Source organism: Manacus candei, unplaced genomic scaffold (genome assembly GCF_025592945.1).
Source record: "Manacus candei isolate 608988 ecotype Guabito, Panama unplaced genomic scaffold, ASM2559294v1 h1tg000024l, whole genome shotgun sequence".
Taxonomy (NCBI): domain Eukaryota; kingdom Metazoa; phylum Chordata; class Aves; order Passeriformes; family Pipridae; genus Manacus; species Manacus candei.
This window is the reverse complement of record NW_026138072.1, coordinates 6458472-6484982: the sequence shown is the minus strand read 5'-3', so window position 1 is coordinate 6484982 and position 26511 is coordinate 6458472. Positions and strand designations below refer to the sequence as shown.

Here is a 26511-nt window from a genome sequence, read left to right as displayed (position 1 = left end):
AAACATCACCATTCACAGTCTTTGATGCCTGTACTTCTTCTGTTCCATTTTATTTATTTTGCATTTAATTCATGTCCACAATAACTATGGACAGTTTTTCCTGTTGTTTTCCTGACTCCCCATTCCTTTGGGAATTTTACATGAGTCATTTAGCAATGTGTGCTAGTAGCACAGTATAGGTACACTGTATGAAATAATTTTCATCTTTGGAAGTAAAAAAGGATGCATGCATTGATTCAATTTCTTCCTTCAAATCAGCTGGCTGAAAACCCCACTGCTGTAGGATGGTATGATATTATGTCACAAATCACAGAACTCTCTTCTGAATTTAGTAAATGACTCTGCTGGTTTAAAGGTAAACCAGCAGGGGAAATGAACTCAACTCAAAAGAGAGATTATAAGTCAGAATAACAATTTAATAAAATAATAAAATAAGTACGACTATACAGACAAACAATTGGTTTTAACCCACAAAACCCAAATGTATAACCCAGCACCCTGGGGCATGAACAGAGTGGTGTTCCTTGGGCCCTGAGTCCAACGTAAAAGGAGAGGGGAAAACCTGTTGGTGAGAGTGCTGTTGCAGTCTGGTCAAGAGTGGTGATTGCAGTCCGGTCGAGAGTGATGGTTGCAGTCTGGTTGAAAAGTGGTGGTTGCAGTCCAGTCAAGAGTGCCGGTCTGCAGTTTGGTTGAGAGCGGTGGTCTGCAGTCTTCCTCTGGATCTCACAAGTGGTTAAAAAAGCTCCAAGACTCCAAGATTATATATTCTCCAGTTCAGGCAGGAATGCCCAGCACTTCCCTCAGGGCGGGGAGCTCCACAAAGGGTATGAGGACAAGAGCACCCTCCTATCTCACAGGCCTCTTAACACCTAGTTTATAGCCTGAGGAGTCAGGCTCTATGGGCAGATGGTGTAAATAGTTCATTGATACCAGTTTCTGGGAAATGGCATGGAAGGCTACAGAATACACAGTTTTGGGTTATACCCATACAATGATGAACTGGTCCCAGATGTTCTAACTAGGACAATGATGTATGCCATTAGCATTCATCACATCTAAGGTATATTCCAATAAAACTCCCCTGCGCAATCTCTCCCACCTCTGCCTATACTACCCCAAGAAATCAGATTCAGCACTGATAAAATCATAGAATCATTTATGTTGGAAAAGACCTTTAAGATCAAGTCCAGCTGTTAACCTAACAGTGTTCACCAATCTAGGTATCTTACTTTACAAATGGGTTTGCCTTGACATCTTGTAAGAAACAGAATGAAACCTTCCTGCTTGAAATGTGCCAGTAAAGAAGATAAATGAAGTTTGCCAGTTAAAGTGGAAGAGATCTTATACTCTAGGAACTCTGCTTTCCCCATAAATCCTCTAATCCTCTCAGTTTCCATACTTTAAAATTTCCTTTCTAAGATCAAGCTGAACTTTTTTTCATAGAGGAAAGGGAAGTTTCAGGGTAGGTCCTCTCCAGTGCTGCATGATCTTTACCACAGAAAGCTTACCCAGTCATAAGATGCAAAGGCTCGAGTCATCCAACTTGTACTAGTACTGAACAAAAGACTTGCTCACTTTTTTATTGCATTTCCATAAGCAGCCTGCAGCAGAAATGCTCTAAAGGTCTCCTGACAGATGGAGACTACAGTTGCCTTAGCAAACACGTGTGTATGGCTTGTACATAGATAATCCTGCCCTCTACCCAGATTTTACTCTTCTGTCTTCTGCTTTCCACTGACTACTGCCTTGAAAATCCCTCCTGTTTACATGCTACCTCAATAACTTAACCTTTCAACTGGTCAAGAATATCCATCTCAAAAACCCTTTTCAAACATGTCTACCTGCATTAAAGCCCACTGTAAACTTCATATGCAAAAGCTTTATGGAGTCCTTAAGATCTCCTGAAAAGTAGCTGAGAGAAGAAGGAAAAGGTTTTTCAACTTGTGCATACTCCTCCTTGTCAAGCTTTACACTAGTGTACTGCTTTGCAACATTCCTAGAGTAAACGTTGTATAACTTTCACCTATCAAGATTAGACATAGGAAGAAACATTCCTGGAGAAACTGGGATAATACTGGGGTCAGTGGGGAAAGGGATGTGAGAGAGCTGGAGCAACCTTGAGACAGAAGTCAAGGGATATGAGAGAGCTGGAGCAACCTTGAGACAGAAGTCAAAACAGGCGTGAAAGCAAATTCATCAAGGAGTGCAACAGTTACTTGCAGCTATTGCCTACTTTCACTCTTTTAGGTCCTTTTCTCTCCTTATTGAAAGACAAAGCAGCAGGTAGGGTGCTCAAGGTGAAATTAAAAGTCAAGTTCAGGGAAGAAAACTGGCAAAGAAAGCAGAGACCCAGATGCTCAGCTCCTACAGAGGGGAGGCAGGAAGGAGGTCCTGTAACCTGCCCTGGAGACTTTTCCTTCCAGTGAGGGATATAGTGCCAGCAGAGAGGGAGCACAGCTATGGACTCTAGACATTGCATTTGTGGGACAAGTCTAGTCTCATCAGTTGGGAAACATTACTCGAGAGGTTTTTAGTTCCCTTAAATACCCATTGCCCAGGACTGGCATTCCAACCAGCCAGTCTGTCTAATCCCCTTCAAAATCCATGCTGTTTTTGCCTTCAGCAATACCAGATGCCAGAGACAGCAGTCTGGACAGAAGAAATGAAACAGTCTTTCTTAATTCTGCTTCCACCTACATTTTCAATCCCCCACAAAAAAATATAAAATATATGAGACAAGGGCTGCCATTTCCCTCAAAAAGATTTACTAATTAGTATTTAAATTATAGCAATGCTTTTGCTTGTATACAAAGAGTAGTCTCTATTCCAAATGAAGTGTTTAGTTTAAAAGTCATTCTGTGTCTTTAGATTGCCAGATAGATTAATGAAGGCATTTTTACCATTTTCCAGGGACTGGATCCTGTAACTCCAAAGCTACAGCCTTGCAGTGCTCTGTTACACCCCTGCGGGGTCACATCCATGCTGTCACCTCCTAGGCCTTAGGAGCTGCTATCTTCTGTCATCTGCAGTCCTGAAGCAAACTGAATCTTAATGAGTCAATGCAGAAATTATTAATGGATCTCAGAAAACATCCTTCTAGTGACTCTTGGAAGCTTGCAAAGTTAGGAACACAGTGGAGCAACAAAATCCTCTGCAAAGCATAACAGGCCAGTGAAAAGCATCTTTTAAAGGCATTATGACTAATAAGAGATTCCTACTTTTCCCCTATACTCGGTACGATCAAAATTCTTGTTTTAGAACATTTTTCCAGAGAAATATCTCCAAAAGTCTAAGGATTTGAAAACCATGTCTACTGATCTATTGCACTTGGCAAAAACTAATTACACTCTGTTGTAGTAAAATTGGTCCACTTTTTCTCTCTGTTGTTCATGATCAGATCATAAGCTAATTCAGTTTCAGAATGTCCAAATGCCAAATTAAAACAAATTGGACTCTTCCCTACTGCCCAGCCAATGCATACTCTTCTTTTGACCATAAGAGTTCAGACTTACTTCACCAGTCCTACAGTTTCTCACAAGGTATTTCAAGGCCCAATCCTTACACTCTGCAACAAGCCCTTTTGATGTTCTAAGTTATCTCTCATTTGGTTGCTTTTAAGCAGGTCAACCCCTGGCACTTGTATTTACAGCACAGGTCTCGGTGAACCTATACGTTTCTTCTCGCACAGCTGACTTTGCACTCATTCCCTGCCAGCTTGGATGTGTTGTACCTTTGCTTAGACTGCTTCCTCCTCTTTCACAGCAATACCTACGACTGAGTCATAGTAACACATGTTCTCATATTTACTATATAAACAGGGACCTGTCCAAACGCAGTTGATACCTCTGCAGCACGACCGTCTTATTGCAACCCTGTGGTGCTGTGCCACACCCTCGTGTTGTTAGATCCACTGGAGGTGGTGTGCTCCTTGGGGCAGGTAATATGCGATTTCATTCCACGCTGCACGGAGCCTTGCAAACTTGGGCACTAGTAATCAATAGTATCAACTGGTGGTCTGTGCTGCTGCAGACAGCTGTCACCTCCACCCAGGCTGGGCTTGAGAGGCCCGGGGCCCCCGATGGATGGTGCTGGCTGCCGGGCGGCCCTGGGCGGGCAGTCCCAAGGCGGGCAGCCCAGGCAGCCCGCCGAGGCTGCCCTCGCTCCGCGGCGCTGCACAGCCCTGCCCTGCGCACTGCCGGGCAGCCACGGCGGCTGTCGCGTTCTGAGCACACTCCACCAACGTGGTACGTTACATCAAGATGGAGGGTAGGGAAGGAAAAAAGAGGAGAAAAATCCCCAACGAGGAACTAGTCAGAAGCACATGTTCCTCTCGCTACCACTTCCCGGCCAAGACCGGCCTTACGGGGTCGAGGCGGCGCCCGAGCCTTGCCAGTAGCACTGGGCGTCGCGTCCGGGGGCGGAGACCCCGAAGCCCCCTCGCCCCAGGCGAGAGCTGAGGGGAACCCGAGGGAGCCGCAGCGCGCCTGGGGTTCCCCGCGGGTCGGGCTGTGCCAAGCAAGCCCCGATGAGCCGAGGCCGGGCTAGACTGAGCCGAGCGGAGCCGAGCAGAGCCCACGGCCGCCGTCAGTCAGCGGGCGGGGCGGGGCGCTGCGGCGGCGCGGGTTGGCGGAGGCGCCGGGGGCGGGGCGGGGGCAGAGCCGGCGGCGGGTTAGGCGCCGCCGAGGCACTGTGGTGCCGAGCGCGGCCGGGGCAGTGGGTCCGGGACCGCGGCGGGACGGGCGCACGGCGGAGAGCGGAGCGGCGCGGCGCGGCCGGGCGGCTGCTGCTGCCCAGCGAGGGCGCGGAGTAGGTGACGGCGCCGTAGACGCCGCTGAGGTAAAGCGAGCCCTGCCGCATCCGCCTCAGAGAGCGCTGCCCCGCAGGCGGCTGCCGGGGCAGGGGAGCGGGGCGGGGTGGGGTGGGGGCTGTGCGGGACCACCCGGCTGCGGACCCGGGCTCCGGCCGGTGACAGCCCGAGCGGCAGCGCCGCCGCCGCCCCGTGCAACTTTTTCCTCCGTGCACGGCGGGCTGTGGCGCCGCCGAGCCCTCTGGCGCGGCAGATTCGGGCAGGCCGCCCGCTGCGGCCGAGCCCGAGCCCCAGGGATAGTGCAGCCTCTCCCCCCGCGGCTGGGGGCGCCCCAGCCCGGCTCTTCCTGGGCGGGCAGGGCGGGCGACGTGCTGTGCCGGGCTGTTCCATGCTATTCCGTGCCGTGCCGGGCTGTTCCATGCTATTCCGTGCCGTGCCGTGCCGTGCCGGGCTGTTCCATGCTATTCCGTGCCGTGCCGTGCCGTGCCGGGCTGTTCCGTGCTATTCCGTGCCGTGCCGTGCTGTGCCGGGCTGTTCCGTGCCGTGCTGTGCCGTGGGCGCGGCGCGGCCACTGCGGGGCTGCCCGGGACCTCCGGCCCCGCGGTCGGCGTGGAGAGCCGGGCGAGTGTCCCGGCCGGGCTGTGTCCCGGGGCGGTGGGAGGGGTGTCCGTGCAGATCGCTGGGCCGGGAGCGGCGTCTTGCCCGCCCGTGCTGCGATCTCCGCCGAGGGCCCCGCCACCGTCCCCGCGCCGCCGGGGAGCGCCGCTCGGCGCGGCCCTGTCCTGCCTTTGGAGGGGCTGCGCCCCCCGAGCTCCGGCCCCTGGAGAGCGGCTGCTCTGCGGCGGGAGCTGCATGTCAGTGCAGGTCTCCGGAGTGATTAACCTGCCGGCCTCTTAAACGGGGTGGAAGCTCAAATTCTGCTGTTTTCCTAGTTTTTTAAATTATCATTATTATTTTATTGATTCTGCTGGAGTAGTCCTGATGCTCACCTGCCGTCTTTCATAGTTTTGCAGCCCTTAGAAAGTCTGAGATATTTCAGAATGGGATGTACTTTACAGTGTCTACAGTACTTATTCCGTGTGTACATTTTTGAGCTTCTGCAGTGGTAGAATCTCCACAGACTCAAAATAATTATTTCAAAGACTGTAAGTGGTATAAAGGTATTACTTCATGATACATCACGGACCTCACTTTCTTGGAGAAAATAGTGTTCTGATGTGGTACTTAACTTGGTTATCTCCATTTGGAGAGCAGCAGCATCCTACTTCAGAGATAACTGCAGTGTGAGTCACAGGTGTGTAGACACCTAGTGGGCAGAAGAGTCAGTCTCCAAGCAAAGTTCCCCGCTTACCTTTCAATTCTCATTATTTCATGTCTTCTTAAGTAGGTTGATCTGCTCTTCTGTCTACGAAGCTCATTCTACAGTGGAAGGGAAGTTTTTGTTAGGCACTATTTCCCTCGGGATTTTTGGAACAAGAGAGATGTCAGTACAAGGAGATATGGTTATTAAATATGTTAATATAAAGATGAAGAACATTTTTGTGTCTTGTATTGTAGGGGTGCCATATCAGTAACACACGCACACCCCTCTGATTGGGCTGGGATTAACAGCAATATGCAGAATAGAAGTTCTTGGGGCAGGTAATGTGCAATTTTATTTCACGCTGCACAGAGCCTTGCAAACTTGGGCACTAGTAATCAATAGTATCAACTGGTGGTCTGTGCTGTGTGTGCCTGCACGTGTGTGCAGGCTTTTTGAAAAGGGAAGTCTAATTCAGGCTCAGATAATTTTGAGTACACAAGTACTCAGTCACCAAAAGAATGCTCCCTTGCGTGGGAGGAAATGCTTGGGTACCAGTGGAGTGGAAGCCAGACATCATTTTTAACAGGGGATGAATGGGAGAGTGGACAGGAAGTTTTCATGTCCCCTTTCTTTTCCACTTAAATTTGCAGGACTGTCTTGCATGTTTCTGTTGAATTTTAAATTTTATAACTATTAAAATGCCCAAGATAAACCATTCAGCTGAGAGACCAGAATTCTGTCTGAACTCAGGAATCTTTCAGCGGGAACAAGCTCTTAGTAAATAAAAAACAAATGAACATTTGATTCTCTTACAATACTTCTTCCCCCTTTTCCTTTCCACCAGCCAAATGGAAATCCAGTAATATGTCATCTCAAATATAGCAATGTTTCTTCCCTGAAGTGTTTGGTTTGGTTTTTTAATCTACTTAAGATGGTCTCCAAGCTATTTATTTTAGGACTTGTCACCTTAAGTCAGTTTGAGTTAAAATGCCTGAGTGTAGAGGCCATGTAACTTGGAGTAAAGGGAATTTGTTTATACCAGATCTTAGCAGAGCTTTCTAAGAGGGCTCTTTGGATATGCTACAGTGTTACTGAGCTGCTATGGAAAACCGTTGTTTGTCCCTGTGCTAGGTCTATCTGCAAGACTCTTGAAGTCTGAGTCTTAGTTTGTCCCTAAACCTAGTAATAATAGAAAAAGCGATGAACTCAAGAAATTCAGAATGGCTCAACCCTGGGAGTGTCTCCAGGTACATGAACCATAGATCAGTCAGGGGATCAGATGCTGGGGGCCCTGTACCAAGGGCAGTGCTGATGAGTGAGTATGAACAGGTACTGCAACTCTGAGCCCCAAGGAAACTGGATTTAGGGAAACTTTGCTACCATAATTGCATTGAGTTTTTCTAATCAGATGCATGTTTTGAGTTTTTGAAATATGCTTTAAAACTGTCATAAGCAGTTTTTATGTTAGTACAACATTTACAGTTCTGTATTTTCAGATGATGCATAGGAGACACAAGTACTCATTTTAAATATATGGCCATAAAGTTGCTATGATACTTTTGATAATAAAAGATCAGAGGAATAGGTCAAGTCAGTTCAATTATGCAGTGTTTAAAAGATTTCACTGACTGCCAAAATGCCCATAGGCAGAGTTAAATAAGTAGTTGTAGCAGAGCACTTGTTGAACCTTTCTTAAAAAGAAAATAAATATTTTAGAATAATTTAAGTAGTCAAAGTGGTAATTTTCTAACAGGTTTTGCTATGTGCATGGTTGGTTTTGATTGGAAACATTTTTATTCGTTCCACCACTTAGATCTAAAGTGTGTAAGTGCATTTTGTTGCCTTGCTACATGAAATGGGAGAAACCCACGCTTTTGGAAAGGCTTATCTGCTATTTAATTGATACATTGACATTTGTACTGTTTCCTCAGTTCTTGTCAGCAGGCTTTTCTCTGGTAGAAGAGGGAAACAAAATGTCAGTGAAACTCCATTCACGTTAATTGCAAAGTCTGTGGTGTTTGGTAGCATGAGCTAAGCAGCATAGTTTGGTTTTTCAGAAGTGGCTGCAGAAATTTCTAATTAGAATTTTGATGGGAGCTGGATGCCTAATGCACGTGGATAGATTTGCAAGTTATTAAAATAAATACGTGTGTGCAGGCTTTTTGAAAAGGGAAGTCTAATTCAGGCTCAGATAATTCTTTCCTACAGCGACAACTGGTTGCAAGGGATGATAAGGAAGTTCTTCAAGAATTTAACAAGATTCTTTTTCTGTGTTCTGTCACAAGAGATGTTGAGCAACATGCAGCAGGGACCTGATGAACTGAAGAGGAGCCACATACAAATTAGGGATCAGGTTCATTCACTGGCAAAGGAAGCCCATATGCAATCTTATAAACACTTCTTAGCTTGTCAGCTAGTCATATTGCAAAGGACTTCATGACTGAGACATTAGAAAAAATGGTGTGGAAAAGAGCTGTCAGATGTTCCCTGTTCCAGCCCTGTCTACTGGTGTCTCTTTACAAGGTAAAAGGGAGTGTTTCACCAAAAAAAAAAATCAGCTTTCTGTGCACTCAGTACATAGTACAAAGTCAATATTTTACCTGCTGGTATTACACAGCTCCCTTGGGTATTTTATTCAGATGTAGTTTAGGAGTTTCCGTGCAGCTTTGAGGAGTTAACTCTTTCTGGTTTCCAGTATGGCATTCCAGAGTATGATTGGGCTTGTCTTTTTAAGTATATAAAAATGAGTAACAGTTGAAATAACATTTAGAAAGCTTTCACTGTTCTGTATGTCTTTAAGCAATTGTTTGCCAAGTAGATTAGCTTTTTAGTAATATTTTTTCTTTTTACTTTATGGTTGGGCAACCTTGAGCCAAATGTTCAGGCCTGTGTTCTCTTGCCTTTAGTGTAATTTAAGCATACACTCTGATACTCTACTCCTGGTAGGGCTGCTTAGGTGGTCTGGGCGTGCCTGTTTCAGTTGCTGATTGTTTTTCTAGTATTATACCATAAACTCATTAAAAATAATCTGGAAGATGAAAGAGTGGGGAAGCCCCTCATTTGGAAAAAAAAAAAAAGGAGATATAGTAGTCCTCAAGTAAAAGCATTTTGGACTTTTTGGTTCTTTTACAGATTATGAAAAGACACCTTCTTCCAAAGGATTTTGAAATATATACTTTGGGATGGGGATTGTTGCCTGTCCTTATCCTTGTCATAAACAGGAGGAGAATGAATACCCCAGTGGTCAATGCTAATTACCGTGAGCTCCCTCCCGTCCTGGCTGATCTTTTGTGGAAAAGGGCTGTGGTTGTCTGTCTTCAGGCAGATAATATGTAAAATCTTGCTGAGAGGTTAGATATTGCACTACAGGGACAGCTACAGGGCTTAGCCCTCTCATCCTGAGACTTCGGTAGCTGTAAGTGACAGAGAAGGAAGCATGCCTCAGACTGCAGGGGTGCAAATCTGATTTGAGTAATTTGATGTACATCCTTTACAAAAATGCAAACATTACCTGGAGATTTTTTTGTGAGGTCACTTTATTTTATTGTTGCATAGGACTCTTTTGTGGGACACAGTCTTTGCCAGGGTTGCAGTAAGCTTAAGTCATAAGTAAAATCCCACGTTCACAGTCATCAAGAGAATCTGAAGTGGTTTCATCAGTTTTCTCTTCTCTTTCTAGGAAAAGCATGTGTGCTGAGTTTGGTGGCAGAATTTTTAAGGTACGTGGGCAGTCTGTGGCAAATACATCTGAAGAAGGTGTGACTGTCTACAAGAGTCGGCTGAACTTGTGCGTGGAGACACAGAAGTGCCAGCAAGCCCAGGAAAGGAACTAATTGAAAGAATATTGCCACACATAGAAATAGTGGAGCACTTACTTCATCAACAGTCAGTGACTCAGAATAAATACATCAGTAAATACATCAGCAGTGAAATGATAAATCTTGATGCTTCTTGATTCTCTGGTGGATTTTGTTACTTAAGAGACATTTTCATTATCCCATTTAATAAGTCTTGAATTTCTCTGTACATTAAAATATAACTGGACAATCACATTTTGATACCTTTTAATAACACTTTTGAATGTTAAATCGTTTGCCAAGATGAGTGCTGAGGGATATCAATATAGAGCTTTATATGACTACAAAAAAGAGCGAGAAGAAGACATTGACTTGCACTTGGGAGATATATTAACTGTGAATAAAGGTACCTTACTAGCACTTGGATTTAGTGAAGGGGAAGAAGCAAAGCCTGAGGAAATTGGTTGGTTAAATGGCTTTAATGAAACCACAGGGGAGAGGGGAGATTTCCCAGGAACTTATGTAGAGTACATTGGAAGAAAAAAAATATCTCCCCCAACTCCAAAGCCTCGTCCTCCTCGACCTCTTCCAGTAGCACCGGGTCCTTCAAAAGCTGAAGCAGAGAGTGAGCAACAAGGTTAGTACCATTCTGAGAAAATGTGTGTGTCCTCCATGATTTCATATATTTTTGTTTCACAGACTTGTCTGACTGTACATTGATGTGCATTAACACCTGCTGGTCAGCTTTTTTTAGTGCATGGCTCATTTCAGTCAATTAAGAATTGTTTCTACTTAGTAATATATAGCTCACACTCTTTGTAGTTTCATGTGCTTTGTCTCAGGCGCCACAGAAACCAATAACTTACTGTGAGGTACATCTCACAGGTTGGAAAGTATGCTTGTAATTCACCACTGTAAACATTTAAATGGAAAATGAACTGGTTAGCATTTATTTTAGGTTTATAAGAAACTGGTCGAAGTGTTTCCTTTTGTGGTTCATCAAACTCACTATTGAGAAAGTTCTCAGTGATTCCAACAGTATACGTTCTAAATAAAGAATACGTTCCTATCACAGATCTGTTGCTAACAGCAAAAAACGCATTCTTTACCTGTGGCATTGAAGGTAAGAACCCATATTTAAAATTTAACAATGAAATTATAATAAAGAGAAATTCAGATTTTACATTGTTTGGAGGAGTATGGCATGCAGTAGAAAAAATAGCTCTTATATAAGAAAGGAAGATACTTCCTTTAATCTAAATTCCTTTCTAACCTACATCTGCAACAGTATGTTAGGCAGAACTCAGAATTTGGTCAGAAATCTTCTGTTAATAGAAGAAAAAAGTCTTCTCTTTTGTAACTGGCAAAACCGAAGGGTAAAAAAAACAAACAAAAACAACCTTCCTTCAGGCGATTTTGTCTCCTTTACCTGCTAACATTCAGATAGTTGGATTTTACATATCAATGAGTACCCCAAATCTATCTTAGGATAGACTTTGGTCTTTCACTTCTGAGAAGTCTTGAGTGGCTTATATTGCTTCAACTTCTAATATTTCTTAAATTCTCATTGTTTCTAGGTGTAGGAAATATGAGTTGTAGTATTTGATCCTGATTTTCACAGTGCCACCATAGTAATGACTAGTATCATCACCCTGTGCCTCCACAGAAATGTTTGCAGCATCAATTGCAAAGTGGTAGGATCAGTTTATCGACTTCCATCCCACTGTGCATACTCTAAGTTTATAGTCAGCTATGCTGACAATCAGCACAGATAAGAATGGAAATATAGAAAATTGTATGTGGCAATGAAGTCGAAAGCTTGCAGAAGCATTTGTAGGTTGGTGGGGACTTAATAAAGAGTGAAGATGAACTGGTTTATATAGCAATATTCTTAAGCGCTAACACATTGCTTGCAAGTCTGCAGTGCTTATCAGTTAGGATGAAGGTGAGGGCAGATGAGGCTGTAGTGACATTTTAGGTTATACTCTCCCTGTGTCTTAAATCCTTGAACTCTCAACCTCTAGTTATTAGAGTTTCATGGTTTCTCTCTCCTTAGATTGGTTCTGAAGATGGGCTATTTGCTTTTGGAAGAAAAAAAATGTTATTTCTTTGATCATTACTTGTATTGGACATTAATGTGTGCTGATCAGGTTAACACTGACTTTTCTTAAGCCACTTCTGGAGACAGCTGTTGCCATCATATGTAACTGCAGAATAAACATGGCTCTTTGGATAGACACCTCAATGCTGATAGATCATTTTGAGCAGTAGAGAATGGAAAGAAAGTTTCATTCTTTACATGTGCATGCTGTGGTGAAGTAACCGGTATGCCAGGCTTTGATGGGTTTATTGCTTTAAAAAGTGATACTTTGCAACTTCCTTGGTTTCTGTACTCATGTTTGCTTGGTGCTTCTGTGCTGGAAAGTCCTCTTGTTAATCTTGTCGTTTCCAAGCCTGCCCCACGACTGTGCTTGTAACAGACATTTATGGGAATTTTGGCTGCTGGGAGTTACTTTGGGAAATTCTGCTGCAGATTTTAGGGGCTCTGCTTATATGTAGGCTTCTCTGTTTCCTCGGGATGAAGCAGTGCCCCAGCCTTAGTGACTAGATCTCTCCTGTGTGAGGTTTATTGCCTTTAGACAGAGTAATATTTACATAGAATGTGTTTATTTTTAATACCATGGGACTGTGAGAATTGGAAACAAGAAAATGTTCTACTTTAACTGAGGATCTTCGTCTCAAAGTCTGCACATATAATTCTACCATGCTCCAAAATGTTTAAGAATCAGCTTGCAATCCAACCTTGGTTTTTTTCTTATTGAAAAAAAAAAAAAGAGTCAAAGTTCCCATAACTCCTTTTGAATTTAAGATTTTAAACTTCATGTAAGAGTCTAGGCACCTTCATAATCCCCTAAAATCAGGGATTAGACCCCCTGAACAGAATTAGGGTAAACTCTGAAATTTGAACTCCGAGTAGTTCAAGAGCTATTTGGAGTTCAGGTTTAATCACTTTTAAAATAATGTATGCTTTCTTAAAAGAAATAAGGAAAAGTTATGATAAGCAGTCTCTTTACAGATCTTTTTGCTGTAGAGAACTAAGGCAGAGACTGCTTTGAATCCTAGAAACAAATTTGGGAAAGAGTATTATAAAAAACAAAATGAAGATGACATTTTTAAGTTAGCAGAGTGCCACAAAAATTATGGTGAAACCAGAGGTGCTGGCAGAAATACAGTTCAGATAAAGAATAATGTAGCAATTTATGTTTGGCTTCCAGGTGGCTTCACTACTTTTGTGTCTATGATTTGGGGCAGGGAATAGTACAATTAATATTGTCCAGCAGTTAATGTTATGGGCCAAATGTAATTGGCAGTGAGCCAAAAGATTTTTCCCAGGATGATAACTCTCTCTACACCCTTATAGTGTATTTCAAATAAATTAATGTATAGTGTGAAGCTTGCTTGACCAAATGCACTCAAGTTTACATTTTCACTACTTGATGAATTGAAACTGCAGTGGATTAAAATGACAAGTTAATGATGGACTGGAAGCAGACTTCTTAAATGTACCTCATTATTTGTAATCCATATACTTCTTTAATTCTGTATGTACTCCTGTTGTGTATATGTTGAATGAGAGTATCAGAAACTTAACTTGTGATGTCAAAGAAAATATATGCACAATTATAGAAGTTCCTTCAATTTTTTGAAGAAAATACTTCTGTTTTCAGTACTCTTCAATGTTTTTTTCTCCATGCCTTTTTAAACTTGATCAATTGCTCATCAATGTCTGTTGTTTCATATTAGATCTAATTTGCAATATTCAGGCACAATGATGGCAGTATTCACAACTGTGGGGTACTCATACATAAATAATCATAGACGTCTGAACAGACTTTGCAGTCAATGAGGCTAGTAACATGGACAGAGCTGCTCATCAGGCCTGTGTCTTATGCAATCAGTCTTACTTATAAACAGTAATATTTATATTAGAATATAATATTTCATAAATATTAAAAGCCAATCTGAAAACAAGGAAAACCCCTGCTGGTGGTCTCAAATTACATTAAAACACTCAAGTCAAATCTTTTACCATAATTTTATTTTATTCGTGACCCATTTAAATTTCTAGAATCATTGGTTAAGACAATAATTGGCATTCCCTGACTGAAATTTTAGGACTGTTGCATTTTTTTAAATTGCATATGAAAAGGTATGAAAATAAAGAAGATACAAAAGCCCCAAGAAGTCTCTAGCACCTTTCAGTTTCAGGCCTGGTGTATGTCGGAGCTGTGGCAAGGCAGATTTAATTTCTCTTGTTGGTGTGAGGCTCTAACTGGCCCAACCTGCCTTCTCCCCAGATTTCCTTTCCCACCAGGCAAAGGTGCCTGGTTGCTGCTGGAGGGATCAAGGCAATTGCAACAGTGGAGACACAGCACAAGGTCATCTTTATTCCTTCCACAAGGCATCTAAGTTTATGAAGTAAAGAAGTAGTAGTAGATGAAGCAGTAAAGATTTTATATGATTTTTTCCCCACCCGAAATGCCTTGTGTGGTTTTTTTTGTTTGTTTATTTTCTTTTTTTTTTGTTTTGTTGGGGTTTTTTTATTTGAAGCTGGGTTAGTCTGGTTCCTCTCACTTAGCCTGGTTTTGCTCAGCTCTTTGCAAATGAAAAGGGTATAAGCTGTACAAAGTCCAGATATGTTTTGTGAACTTTGATTCATCTCATCTGATACCGTTGCATACGTTTAGAATTGATTCGTACGGTGTCGTTTCTCTACCTGGTTTGGGAAGGCTGATCTTAAGCAGACTTTGGAGCATGAAGCTTTGATTGATGAACAGAAATACTCTAAGATTTAACTTGGAGTGCTAAATTCTCACTTTGAAATGAAGATCAGATTGCAAAAGGGCACACCAGGACTTTTTATGAATAATTTGTCAGTTTTGATGTTTTGGAGCTTCCTACAACTTCCTGTGTAACTTAAAAGGGTTGTTTATGTTGACAACCCTTTCAGCTGGTTTTGAGCCTAAAAATAATCTGAAGCCCTTCCTTCTTGTATAAATCTATAAAGTAGATTTATATTTTTTTTAATAGAAAATACCCAAACTTTCTTTCACTTTTCTCCTAGTACAGATACAGATCAGCAAATTAGAAAAAGATAATGTACATAGAAAATTTGGAAACTCTTTCCTTTCAGCAACCAGGTTATGCAATGTCTGAAAAAGATTCAAACCAACGAAGAGCATAAAACCATTTGTGCATGCTTTAACTGAATGTGTTGTAGGATTTGTTCCTTTAATTTTGCTATAAAGCCAGTGGAGCAATTAAATTTGTGAAAATTATTTACATTTGTGTATTGGGGGACATAAGCGTGAGTGGAATGCAGCAGACCTGAAGCCTCTATTGGGAAGAAAACGGTCATCCTCTCTCCTGATTTAGGCAAATGGAAAAAGGAAATTATGGGGTGAAGTGATGAGTCACTGTCTTGTGGCAAATACAAATGGTAAATATGTATGCCATTTAAGCTGGAGTCCTTGGACTCATCCTTTTTTGAAATAGCTTGAGCATAAGTCTTTGCCCTGCTGCAGTTGTCATAACTGCCTTTCAGTCATGAATTTTCTCATTGGTTGATTTAGACTTGCACTGAGAAATGCAAGTCTAAATGAGTCTGAGAAATGGGGCAAGTTCCTGCCATAGACTTGTGGTCATATCTGTAGGCAAATTTCTAGCTGCGAGATGAGTGCATGCATCTGAAAACAGGGTTGTCATCACCTGCTTTAACACTGATGATAACAAAGATTTTTGCAAGCTGCATTAAAGTGAGACAGAGCATTTTTTCAAAGTGATAGTACCATGATGATAGTAACTAAAAAAGCTTTTGTAAGCAGCAGAGGATGCACAGGGATAGGATTGCAAGTACTGCTACAAATTGCTTATGAGCCGTTGACCTGGTTCATGGTTGATGCGTGGCCCCACCTGCTGGTAGAGGAGGAAGGAAGCAAGAGGGAGGAAGGACCTTCAAAACCAGTATCTTCCATGTTGTGTTTTAATCGTCACAGGATAAAAATAAAAGTGAGAGAGAGAGCTCTTGAAAATAATACTTTATTTGACTGATAGATATTTCTGGGACAAATATATCACTAGGGGCACGCAGAACCCCCTTTTGACTCTCAAAGGTGACCTCAACCTGAGAAGGCTTTTGTGGCTGAAATGCATCTTTTTTCACCAACAGTAGTCTAAAAAAATGGTGCCTTTTGTTACACATTTTGCTTTAAGAAACTGAAAGAATAAGACAGCCCTGTTTTGATGCTATGAGAAATATTTGTCTGTTTTGTATCATGTCAATTTTAATATGCCTTTCTCTAGTTACAACAGTGGCATTATATTGAATGACTTTGCTTACCTTTTTTTAGCCTTCTGTAATAGTGATTTAGTCTTGTTAATGCCTTGTACTGACATGAAAGCTCCCGGGGCAGATATAAAGCATGGCAAAGGTAAAGTAGCTTGCTCCTCTCCGTTGGAATCATCTTGATCTGTTCCTATAGCTGTGATCCAGGAACATCTGAAAAAAACCCTACTAGCAAATAGTTAGCCAATAGTTCTTACTTAGGCTTGCATATGATAACATCAGTTTGTAAGTTTCAGCAATACCTGGTGCTGAGTGTTTGCCAAGAATGGATCATTCAGCACCCCAAACAAATAACTATGCCCACTTAAATAGTTGTGTGATGCCATATGTGTATCCAGATTTTCATGTGTGAAAGAACACAGGTCTGTAACTGCAGCTGGCTGTACACTCTTTCACATCTGCATCTTACTCCAAAGCTGCTTTACATGATGAGCATCCATGAAATCAATCTGAAGGCTAGAATACAAAGAACTGCTTTATTTTCATAACTAAGAATCACAAAGGGAACTACATGATACTGAAGACATACTTATTTTAACTGGCGAAGGATTTTAAGTCCTGAGAATACTTCTGTGAGAATACGTAGGAGAACTTACAGAGAAGTTTTGGCTTTAATAAAAGTAATAACTGTGGTTAATAGTTGCTAAGTTTTGTTCATGTGTGTCTAAAATGCAATCCTATTTTGTGGTGGATTTATTAATAGAAGAGAGCTGTGTTGTGGTTTTTTGTTGTTTTGATTTTGTGTTGGGGTTTTTTGTTTGTTTATTTGGGCATTGCCTGAATTCTTTCTGTTAAGTGTTAGCAGGTGTAACTTTTTGTACTAATTTGACTGCTTTTTGTTCAGTCGTTGTGCAGCAGTCCACGAGAATAGCACCTGAATACCATTCTTTATTTTACATGCTGATCCACTTTGTAGTTAGACAGCATAAAAACATATTTAAGCTGACAGCTTTTCAGGTAATAAGGATCTATAACCAAGGTCTTCCAGGCATAGTTTCAAAAACACGCTATTGCCCTGAGCCAGGGAAAGATGTAATTGCATACGCTTTCTGCCCTTTAAAAATATCTTTTAACACTATCTTGTACTTCAACACTACTATGTAAACTATGATATGAATGATGAAAAAGGTGTTTAACAGTTCAGTTAGCTGTCAGACAATTTGCTCATATAATCCACCCGGTCTGTGTGTATATGCTTATCATCATTTTCTTTGTTAGAACGTTTCCCATAAGTGAATGTCTGAGATAATTTCTTCACTGGATATTGTAGATGTTGAGGACAAGAAGTGAAATCCACCTTTGTTAGGTCTGAACATGGCAGTTTTCATGTTTTCATCTGTGCTGGTAAATCGCTTGGTGGCATCTGGGATGGGAAGATATTCCTGCAGAAGCTTTTTTTTTTTTTTTTTTTTTTTGAGTACTTAGATGGTAGAAAACCTAAGTTAAATCTGCTTTCCTTGAAAGTTTTGATGCTTCATTGTAAAAGAGATACACAATTAAAAAGGTAAAGATACTGGCCAAAAGCCAAACTATTCCACTCAAACACATTAGATTGGTGTAATTCAAGGAGTCTCTACCTTGCTCTTTCTCCTCTGTGGGGTTAGATTTATTGGATGCAGCATGCTGGAAATTCCTGTGCTACAGCCTCCTGCTCACTAGCTGGGAAGGAGGAGTAGCACAGCCTGCTATCTGTAGTCTGAGGAGGGAATGCACTTCCCAGGAAGCATGGCTGCACCAGATTTGTATTCTTGTTTACAAATATAACAGTGGAATTTATTTGAGGGTGTTAGGAGAGAAAACGCTAGTGCCATCACCTATTTCTTCCAAGATCTCTTCCTACTTGGACAAGATTGGTAGATAGCAGATAAACACAGAGGATTATTCTTGGCAAAGAAAATTTTGAATGGTACACTGCAAATCCATGCTTCAAAGCATGTTATGGCTTCTCCAGCAGTCTGTCTCAAAGGGAAAGCTTTTAGTTTGTGAGGTTACCTTTTTATTTCCAAGCCCTCTTCATAAGCTGTTTTTGGCTGGAGGTAGATGAAAGCACTTAAATTAGGGAATTAATGAAAGAAACCACTAATTATGCATTGTGGTAGATAAGGCTGCGCAGCTGTGTCTGGTTTCATTATCTTTCTATCCAGGAACATTCCAGAAATAAGCGGTTAAAGGGAAAAAATTCACAGTTCTTTTCCTACTTGCACACTTTGTTCAATTCAGTGAGCAAACATTCCAGTTCTCTACTGCTAATTTGCAAGTGTTCATGTGCTGTGTTTGGATGGGGATATGAAAATGTCTGTTGTGTTTATGACCTTACCCTTAAATTGTTTCCTTGCCAAGACACAAGTGCTTGGCACAGGTGAGGACCGAGAGAGGCCATGGCAAAACCCTCCATCGTTCCCCGCTTTTCTCCTAGCTGACTGTCACACACTTGAGAAGCATTTGCCCTGACATGGTCTGCGGAGAGTTGTGAGGTGCCAGGGCACCATGGGGTGCAGCGAGGTATGATCTACTCTCTTAGTCTTCTTGTCTCTGCCGATGCATGGGTCTTCTGTGAGGGGTTGATGCTCTCTGAGAGCTTCTCTGAAAAAGGACACTCGGCTTACTAGGCTTTGTGCCTCATACTGTAATATGGTCTTTCATTTTTGGTTTGATAATATTTGCGCTGCTTAAAATGTAGCCGTTTCCTTGAGAGAAACATAAGCAAATGTCATCCTTTGACATTTTGAAGCAAGTTATTTTGGGTACTTTGGAGTCAAATCTGTACAGATGTTTAAGTATAATTTAGAATATATTCTGGCCAGTCCAAATCTACTGCATTGTTCTGCAGCCAGAATAGTGTAGCTAGTCAGTGGCCTAGATAAGCAATTTTCTTGGGAAGAGAAAGATTTAGGGAGGACTTTTATTCCAGTCCAAACCAATTCAAAGTATAACAAGTTTTTCTGTGATCCTTGCAATCTGACCTAGTCAATAGACAAAATTTTAAGGAACAGATATTCAAAACAGCAAGTAGCAAAAACTTCATCTGTAGTATCTGGAAATAAAGGGCCTCTTTTCACCAAGTGAGGGGTTCTGAAGGGCACAGAGGAATGAGTGTTTGAATTGTCTTTGCTGTATTTATGACTTACTACTCGTAGTTGAAAGAATAGTGTCAATTCCCCACCATTTTCATGTTTTTCTGGCTTCCTCTTGGGCCAAACTTCATGCTGATAACTCCAAAACCTTTCTGGTAGCCTGTGTAAGCTGCAGCCCCCTACAAGAAATCAGAGACTTTCATAGTCTCATTATTAACAGGACACTTTTTGAGGATTATATTAAATCACTAGTTGAACAATGTTTGCTACAGAGCCACTAGCATAAAATCTTGCTTCTTAGCAAATTGAAAGTCCATTATTAAAACTTGCACTGACAAGGCTAGTAGGCTGTTGGTACTTTCCACAGTGATTGAAGATGCAGGACTGAGTTGCATGTGCAGTTTAGCAGAAAAGGGGAAGACAGTTACTGACTGCTAAACTTTTTCTCCAGATGTTTCCTCTAAGACAAATATGTAGAGTTTTATTATGACACAGTAAGAACACGCCAATAAGATGAGAATGGTTGTTTTGTGTTTTTTTTTCTTCTCATTGTCTGTTTGATCTAAATAGTCAGTCAGTCAAATACTGTGGTAAATTATCTGGTGGTTTAGACGGAACATGCCCACACTTGTTAATGTGAACTGCTCTATTCTAAACAGAGTACTAAAATGCTTTATTCAAAATCCTTTTGGATGCAAAGTAAAAATGAAATTATTTTAAAGTACTGATGTATTGAAATTTTTTTTTTTTTTTTTTTTTTTTTTTTTACTTGTAGGATTTGTTCACACGAGAAGCAGAAGGTTACTATTCTGCTTCCCCTTAAAATGGTGGCAAAATCCATTTTGACTTCAGAAGGAACAGGATCAGACCTATAGTTGAGGTTTAGCAGCACTGGGACAAATTCCATAGTTCTTACTCTTACTTCTCTCAGGCAAAATTCCCCATTGTCTTTAGGGTTTGGAGCACAAATCCTAGCCCTGTTCGAAAGAGATTCCAGTGTATCAAATTGCATAGAATATGAATGTGCATGAAATACTGTGCAATAAGCAATGATGTAAAGAGCAGCATTTGACTGTCCTTCCTGAATTTTGAAGATACAGAAGGGAAACACTGTTATGATCATCTTTTCTGAGGTCCTGGGCTAATGCAGAGCATGTAATTTCACTCTGTAATTCCTGTTTCAAGCTTATTACTTCTAGATAAGTTTAAAGCATGTTACTACTTAGTCCAAACTCTTTAATTTAGTACATATTTAATGTACATTACTTTTTATCTCTTTTATGTCCATTATATGGTACGGATTATGAATTTAGTAGTAAAATGTTTTCATTTGGGACACACACACGTATTTAATTGTATTTGGTGATGACAATATAGAGATTATTTTCACCAAGTTATTTTCTTCCATTATATTCAGAATTCTTCACTGATACATGTGAAAAATTTGCTCTATGCTGATAGATACTTTAGCAGGGCTGATTTTTTTCCTTAGGGATGCCTTTTTGAGTAACTAGTGTGATGGTAATGGGGATTTCTTATAACTGAGGAAGTGATATAGAGACTGTTTTAATTTTATAATCCCTTATTGTAGCAAACTATTACATTTATAATAAATACAGAATTTTATTACCTTGATGCATATAGACAATGGATTACACACTACAGTAGGAAAACCTTGTAAAGATTTCAAAACTGCATCTAAAACTCGTGTTTATACATGTAAGGTCAACTTCTTTTAGAGTATGCCATCAGATACAGTTTTTAATTACATAGTTGTTTGACCCCTTTTCCCACTTATTCTTTCTTTGTTCATTGTCGAGGTCTTCACCGAACTAAAATTGCTTCTTTCAGCTTGTTTTGTTTGTGGTCTTAAGCCACCTGTTCTTCATAGCTTTCAGGCTTCTCTCTGGAAGCAGGTTTCTTAATGATTCTTCTGTTCTTTCAAATGACATGACTGATAAAAGTTTCACAGAACTTCATAATCACAAATATTAAGTCTTCTTCAGGACACTGTTGTGACCAAAGGTACTATCATGATTCCTGTAAGAATGAGGTAGACTAAACAGACAGGTAAAAAAAATAACTACTGCTTTAATATAGTTTAGGTTAATCTCTTTGTCATAGGAAGATCATGTGGAAAAACACTTCAAAAGGCTGAATCTGGGGAGTAACTCTTAACCTATAAGAACTCTAGCCCTTATATTTCATTGAGATAACTAAAACCGGGAACTAGAACTGCATTAGGTTTGACTCTGTTGGGCTTTATTTGTCGCAAGGAGCAAGTACCGTTTGCTTGCTCCACAGGTGGCTCCAGTTACTGCATACTGGATGCCCAAGACAGTTCATTACAGAACAAATCTTCCTGGCATACCTCTGCCTCCACCAGCTGGAATACAAATGTGAAGATCAAAATAAAAAAAAAATTACTAATATGTGAAAGAACATACTCCTATGAAAACCCCAAACTGCAAAAATCATTTGTAGTGGGCTAGAGAGGTATTTGACAGATTATGTGCAAGTACATACATGTGTCTTTCATTATTTGATTGCCTTAGGAGACTGGTGTTTAAGTTGGCAGATCTACTTATTAAAAGCAAAGCTCTTTGGCTGGCAGAATTACAGAATGACTGAAGGAGAGAGACAAAATGCTGAGAGCAAAAGAGAGAGAACGTGTAATGTGCAGAAAACATGGGGAAGCTATAAAGCCAGCAGGAAAAAGTAGACTTAAATGTGGTACCAGTTTGTTCTATTGGGCTCAATTTGATTGCCATGCAGAAGCAAAAATATGGAGCTCTCTTATTTCAATATAAAGTTAATATTCTGGAAAATACAGTGTTTTTTGTCATGCTAAGTATTATTTGGTTACCTATTTGCAGCTCATCAGAAATCTTTGAGTCTTTGACTCAAATTAAAAAAAAAAAGGCATCTTGCTTCAAAGCTTTACAAAGTACTGTGAGACCATGACATAAGTGGACACTACAATATGCTCTAAAACTTTGTTATGTGTTAAGTTTCTACATTTAATTTCATAAGTAATTTGTAACTATTTTGGGGGAGGGGGGATAAAACAAAAAAACTCAACCCAGGATTTATACATTTGAGTTTAGAACAAAACTATCCTGCAAGGTTTTGTAACCAGCATCCAAGCAAGTCGAGTATATGTGTCTAGAGAAGCCTATACCCATGGCCTTGCACTTTCTCGATGGAGTTGGCTTGCTTTGCAACCTCAGACATCACAGATTAGCTGGTCCTTTGCATTGTTCATTCCTAGCTGAATGCCATTATATAATAACCAGCCCCCCTTCTCTGTCTCCTAAGACTTCTCAGTTTGAGAGCAAGGTTTGAAATGTAGGAAGCTGACTGGTGAAAAGCAGACTGATGTAGTGAAACAAGAAAAAGAGAAGCAGAAGGTCTGGCTCTCCCAAGAGATCAAGACATATACTATTAAAGAAAAAAAAACACCAAAAAAACCCCCAAAATAAAAGGGCATTTCCCTTAAAATAAGACCTAGGCTTTGAGGATTGTTCACACTGATCTCTATAAATTACTTGAGGGGCTATTAGTGGCACACCTACTGCGAAAGACTAGAATCCGTTGGGAGGTGACAGGTTGCTATTCAGCAATTCTGAGTCCTGCAAGAAATAGGTGGTAGCGTAGCAGAGCTCAGGTGAATTACACTAGCTGTCTGCTGCATCTGTCATTTTTGAGGAGCTTTATCTTGTAAAAGTCTCAGTAAAGTTCTCTGAAGATGCCACATCTGAGCTAATTAAATTACAAGTTTTACCAGCTTCATGCAGGCAGTTCATGTGAACTGTGTTTAAAAACAAGGAGTCATATGCCTGTTAGAAAAATCAGGTCAGTTTAAAATTAATGTATTACTCTTTCTCCTGTTCTCGACAGGGAACTGGCTTGTTTTGGAAGTATTCTCCGTCTGGGAGTCAAGTGAGATATCCTTTTTCCTTCTGGCATGGTCCACATTTAAATAAATAAATAAATTCATTTGAAAAGGTAAAATGAAATGAGAAAGAGATGTTCCCTTTTGCTAGGGTCAAATAAAGGTAACTGGTTCTTTCTTGACCAGGGGATTCCTGTGGAGCAAAATCATAATAAAAACCATAAATGTAAGACTTCCTTATTTTTTCTTCTCTCTCCATTTTTTTCTTTTTTTTTTTTTTTTCCCAGTAGGATAGCTGGAAAACAACCAGGATGTAATTGGCATTTTGACAGAATAGCAGCCAATTCCCAGTCCTTGCTGGCCAGTGTGGAAGAAGACTTACTTCCAGCCAGCAGCCTTTCAGCTTCACAAACCTCCACCCACTTCTTAGTGAGTCATAGCTGGAAGGCCTTTTCACATGTTTGATCACATCTTGTGCAAGTCAAGAATGTATTTTTTACTCCTTTACTGCATCCTGTATTTAACATTCCGACACAACTGAGTGATTGTAGCTTTAAGTTCTGTACGTACGTGGAAATAGAGATAGATGTATAGATAAATAGTGTCACTATATTTGCAGATATGGATGGGTGAGAAGACCAGCTAACTTTCTTGTCAGGAGCAAGATGGTGGAAAAAGTGGTTTGGGTTTTTTATGTGTGTGACCTGTAGAAGCTCAGTACTCTAGCAGCACTTAAATATACAAGAGATTAGTATTTGTTGGCATGCTCATGTATGCACCTAGTACTCCTTTAAGTTCAGAGACAGTATTAATCCTGTTCCCCATGAATTTTCTACAGGGAAGTTGGAAAACATCTACAGCACATTCCACTGTGCTGGAGAAAGACAGTGTAGGACAGCTGTAGGAGCAGAAAGACAGTGTAGGAGCAGAAATAAGGAAAGGAAGGAACAAGTCTTTGTACAGGACATAAAAAGAGCTTCTGCCTCCCTCATTTATTCTCTGAAAGAACTGCTTTTATTTCATCCACCTGAGCTTAAGATCATGAAGAACATGTCAGTTCTTAACCAGATGCATGTTTTTTCTAGTTTGCAAAGACCTTCTGCAGTTTAGACTTTTCACTCTCACTTACAAAATATTGCTTTCACTTATTTCATCCTCCTCTGTCACTCTTTCACAACACACACTGGTTTTCCAGAGGGACACATTTTCCTTTGTTTTAGACTTCAAGGCACTCTAGCACTGTAGGGTTGTATAGAGGTTGCAAAAGGATCTCTTAGATTTGCTTACAATTATGCTTGGGTTTTCTTAGGGAGGCGTTGTCTCTTGCTTTTGGTCTCTTTGCAAGTGAGTGCTCCCAGTGCAGACTGAAATTCTGTTCCATACCTCCTTAGCCTGACTTCAGTTAATCTTTGGCTTGCAGATGGTGATGTGAAAACATAGCCAGTTTTTCATCAGCACCATATTTGTTGTTATTTTCAATTTTTTTTATACACCTCTTATAAGCAGGTTTTACACTGTAAGAATTTCTGCAACACAGTGTGCTAGGCACAAATGAAGGTCTTTACCAGTTACAGTTAATCAGCCTGTTGAGCCCCTGACTGCTTTGTTAAGGTACATGAAATTCATTCACCACCTTAAGTGCTAAGGTCTAAATTAAAGTTACTTCAGCAGTGGAGTGTGAACAAACAGTGATACATGTACTTCATATTCCATTACATCCTTTCTTGTATAGCATCTATATATGAAATATATTACAATTAGAAAATAACACTGACATTGCTATGCAGAGAAGTCTCAAAAGGAGTATGATGTGGCTCAAAAAATGTTATTACATACAGACTTACAGCTTTCTTCTTCATTGAAATTAAAGAGAATGGTAGGATTAACTCTCTGCACAATCAGTCCAGGATTTTCCTAATAATGTTGTTTCTGTATCTATGTCAAATCTCCCCATGGTTTAATGTCTATATGGATTAACCCAGTTTTACTTTCTTATAAGACTACTTTTCAACATTGCTGTATTTTGTTGCTGCAGCTATAGCCCTAAGCTTTTTTTTTTTTCTTTAAGAGGAGGAAAAATGTTTGATATGAAATGCATTAGTTTCTTGAATAAAAGTCCTGGTGCTAGAGAGCTGTTACCATTGTTTGCATTTTTTTTCTGGGCGACTGCTATATACTCATTATTTTCAACGTTCAGTGTACTTACAAATGTTTCCCATAATTCCCAAAAGATGAAGGAGCTGTCAGCAGCTTCTGCAGTTCTTTTATGTAAATCTTCTAGATCTAAACAACTTGACTTCTCAAGCACAATAATACATATTATCTTTTTCTTGAAGTAGTGAACAGCCCGTTCTTTTCCTCCAGATTGCTTGCCTGTGGATAGTTTGAGGCAGATTTGTCGGCATTTTTCCCCCCATTAATTTCTCTACAGGAAAAAGGTAGCAAATCAAAGCATTCTTTCAGAGTAGAACAACGTACTACCCTGAATTTTTATGTATTTTGATTATTGAATTAAAGAGGGGGTTTTAAATATGCTATTCAAATGGAGTTATTGTCACAAACCAGCAATGGCCTTGCCTAAGAAATTTTATGGTACCAAAAAAAAGGAAATAGCAATAAGGAACAAGGATCCTTTACAGATGGGACAGGTAATTCTCAACAGTGTTACAGCAATCCCAGTATGTCACAGTGAACATTCATCCAGTAGTCCTATCTTGGTTATAAAGAGCAGATGCTTCTGGGGCACCATTTCTAACCATCACTATGTTTATGTGGAAAGGAAATTGAGGTTAGTAATCTTTGTAGGTTACCACCAGACTATTCGGAAGAAAATATATGAAACTGCTTTTTAGGTAACAACAGTTCCAGCTCAGCAACTCACTCTATCTGTGAAGTTTTACCTGATGGAAATCATTGAAATCATGTCACCATGACTCTCCACTGCCTGTACAGAACCAAAATTTTCAAGTGCCTCTTGAGATGGACCTCAGTATTTCTTCCCTTAAAAGGTAGGCAGCTGCCTCTCTCCTGTGTGTCAAAGGTTTCCAGGAACAACCAAATATATATTTCCTTTCCCACTTGCTGGGAAGACTCAGGAGCAAATTTTGGACTGAAGTATTTTTGCATGAGAAGCTGTGTTGAGGTGATAGAGGAAAATAAACAGGAGAGTATAAACCTACTGAATGACCATGTGTCCTTCTACAGTCTGGATAATGTTTCAGATAATAAA

The 26511-nt window shown here is 40.6% G+C and overlaps 1 protein-coding gene across 3 annotated transcripts in view; it reads left to right on the top strand.

The window, feature by feature from the left end:
* Window positions 1-4694: 4694 nt before the first annotated feature.
* Window positions 4695-26511, top strand: part of PIK3R1 (phosphoinositide-3-kinase regulatory subunit 1) — a 61386-nt gene continuing 39569 nt past the window's right edge. For 2 of the 3 annotated variants that reach the window (XM_051788353.1, XM_051788351.1), the window contains exons 1-2: window positions 4695-4836; window positions 9790-10544. In XM_051788353.1, coding sequence (XP_051644313.1) covers window positions 10211-10544 — 334 coding nt within the window. In that variant the 5' untranslated portion in view covers window positions 4695-4836; window positions 9790-10210. Of the gene's footprint in view, window positions 4837-8536; window positions 8634-9789; window positions 10545-26511 lie in introns of those variants that run through there. The other variant, XM_051788352.1, reaches the window with a different exon arrangement.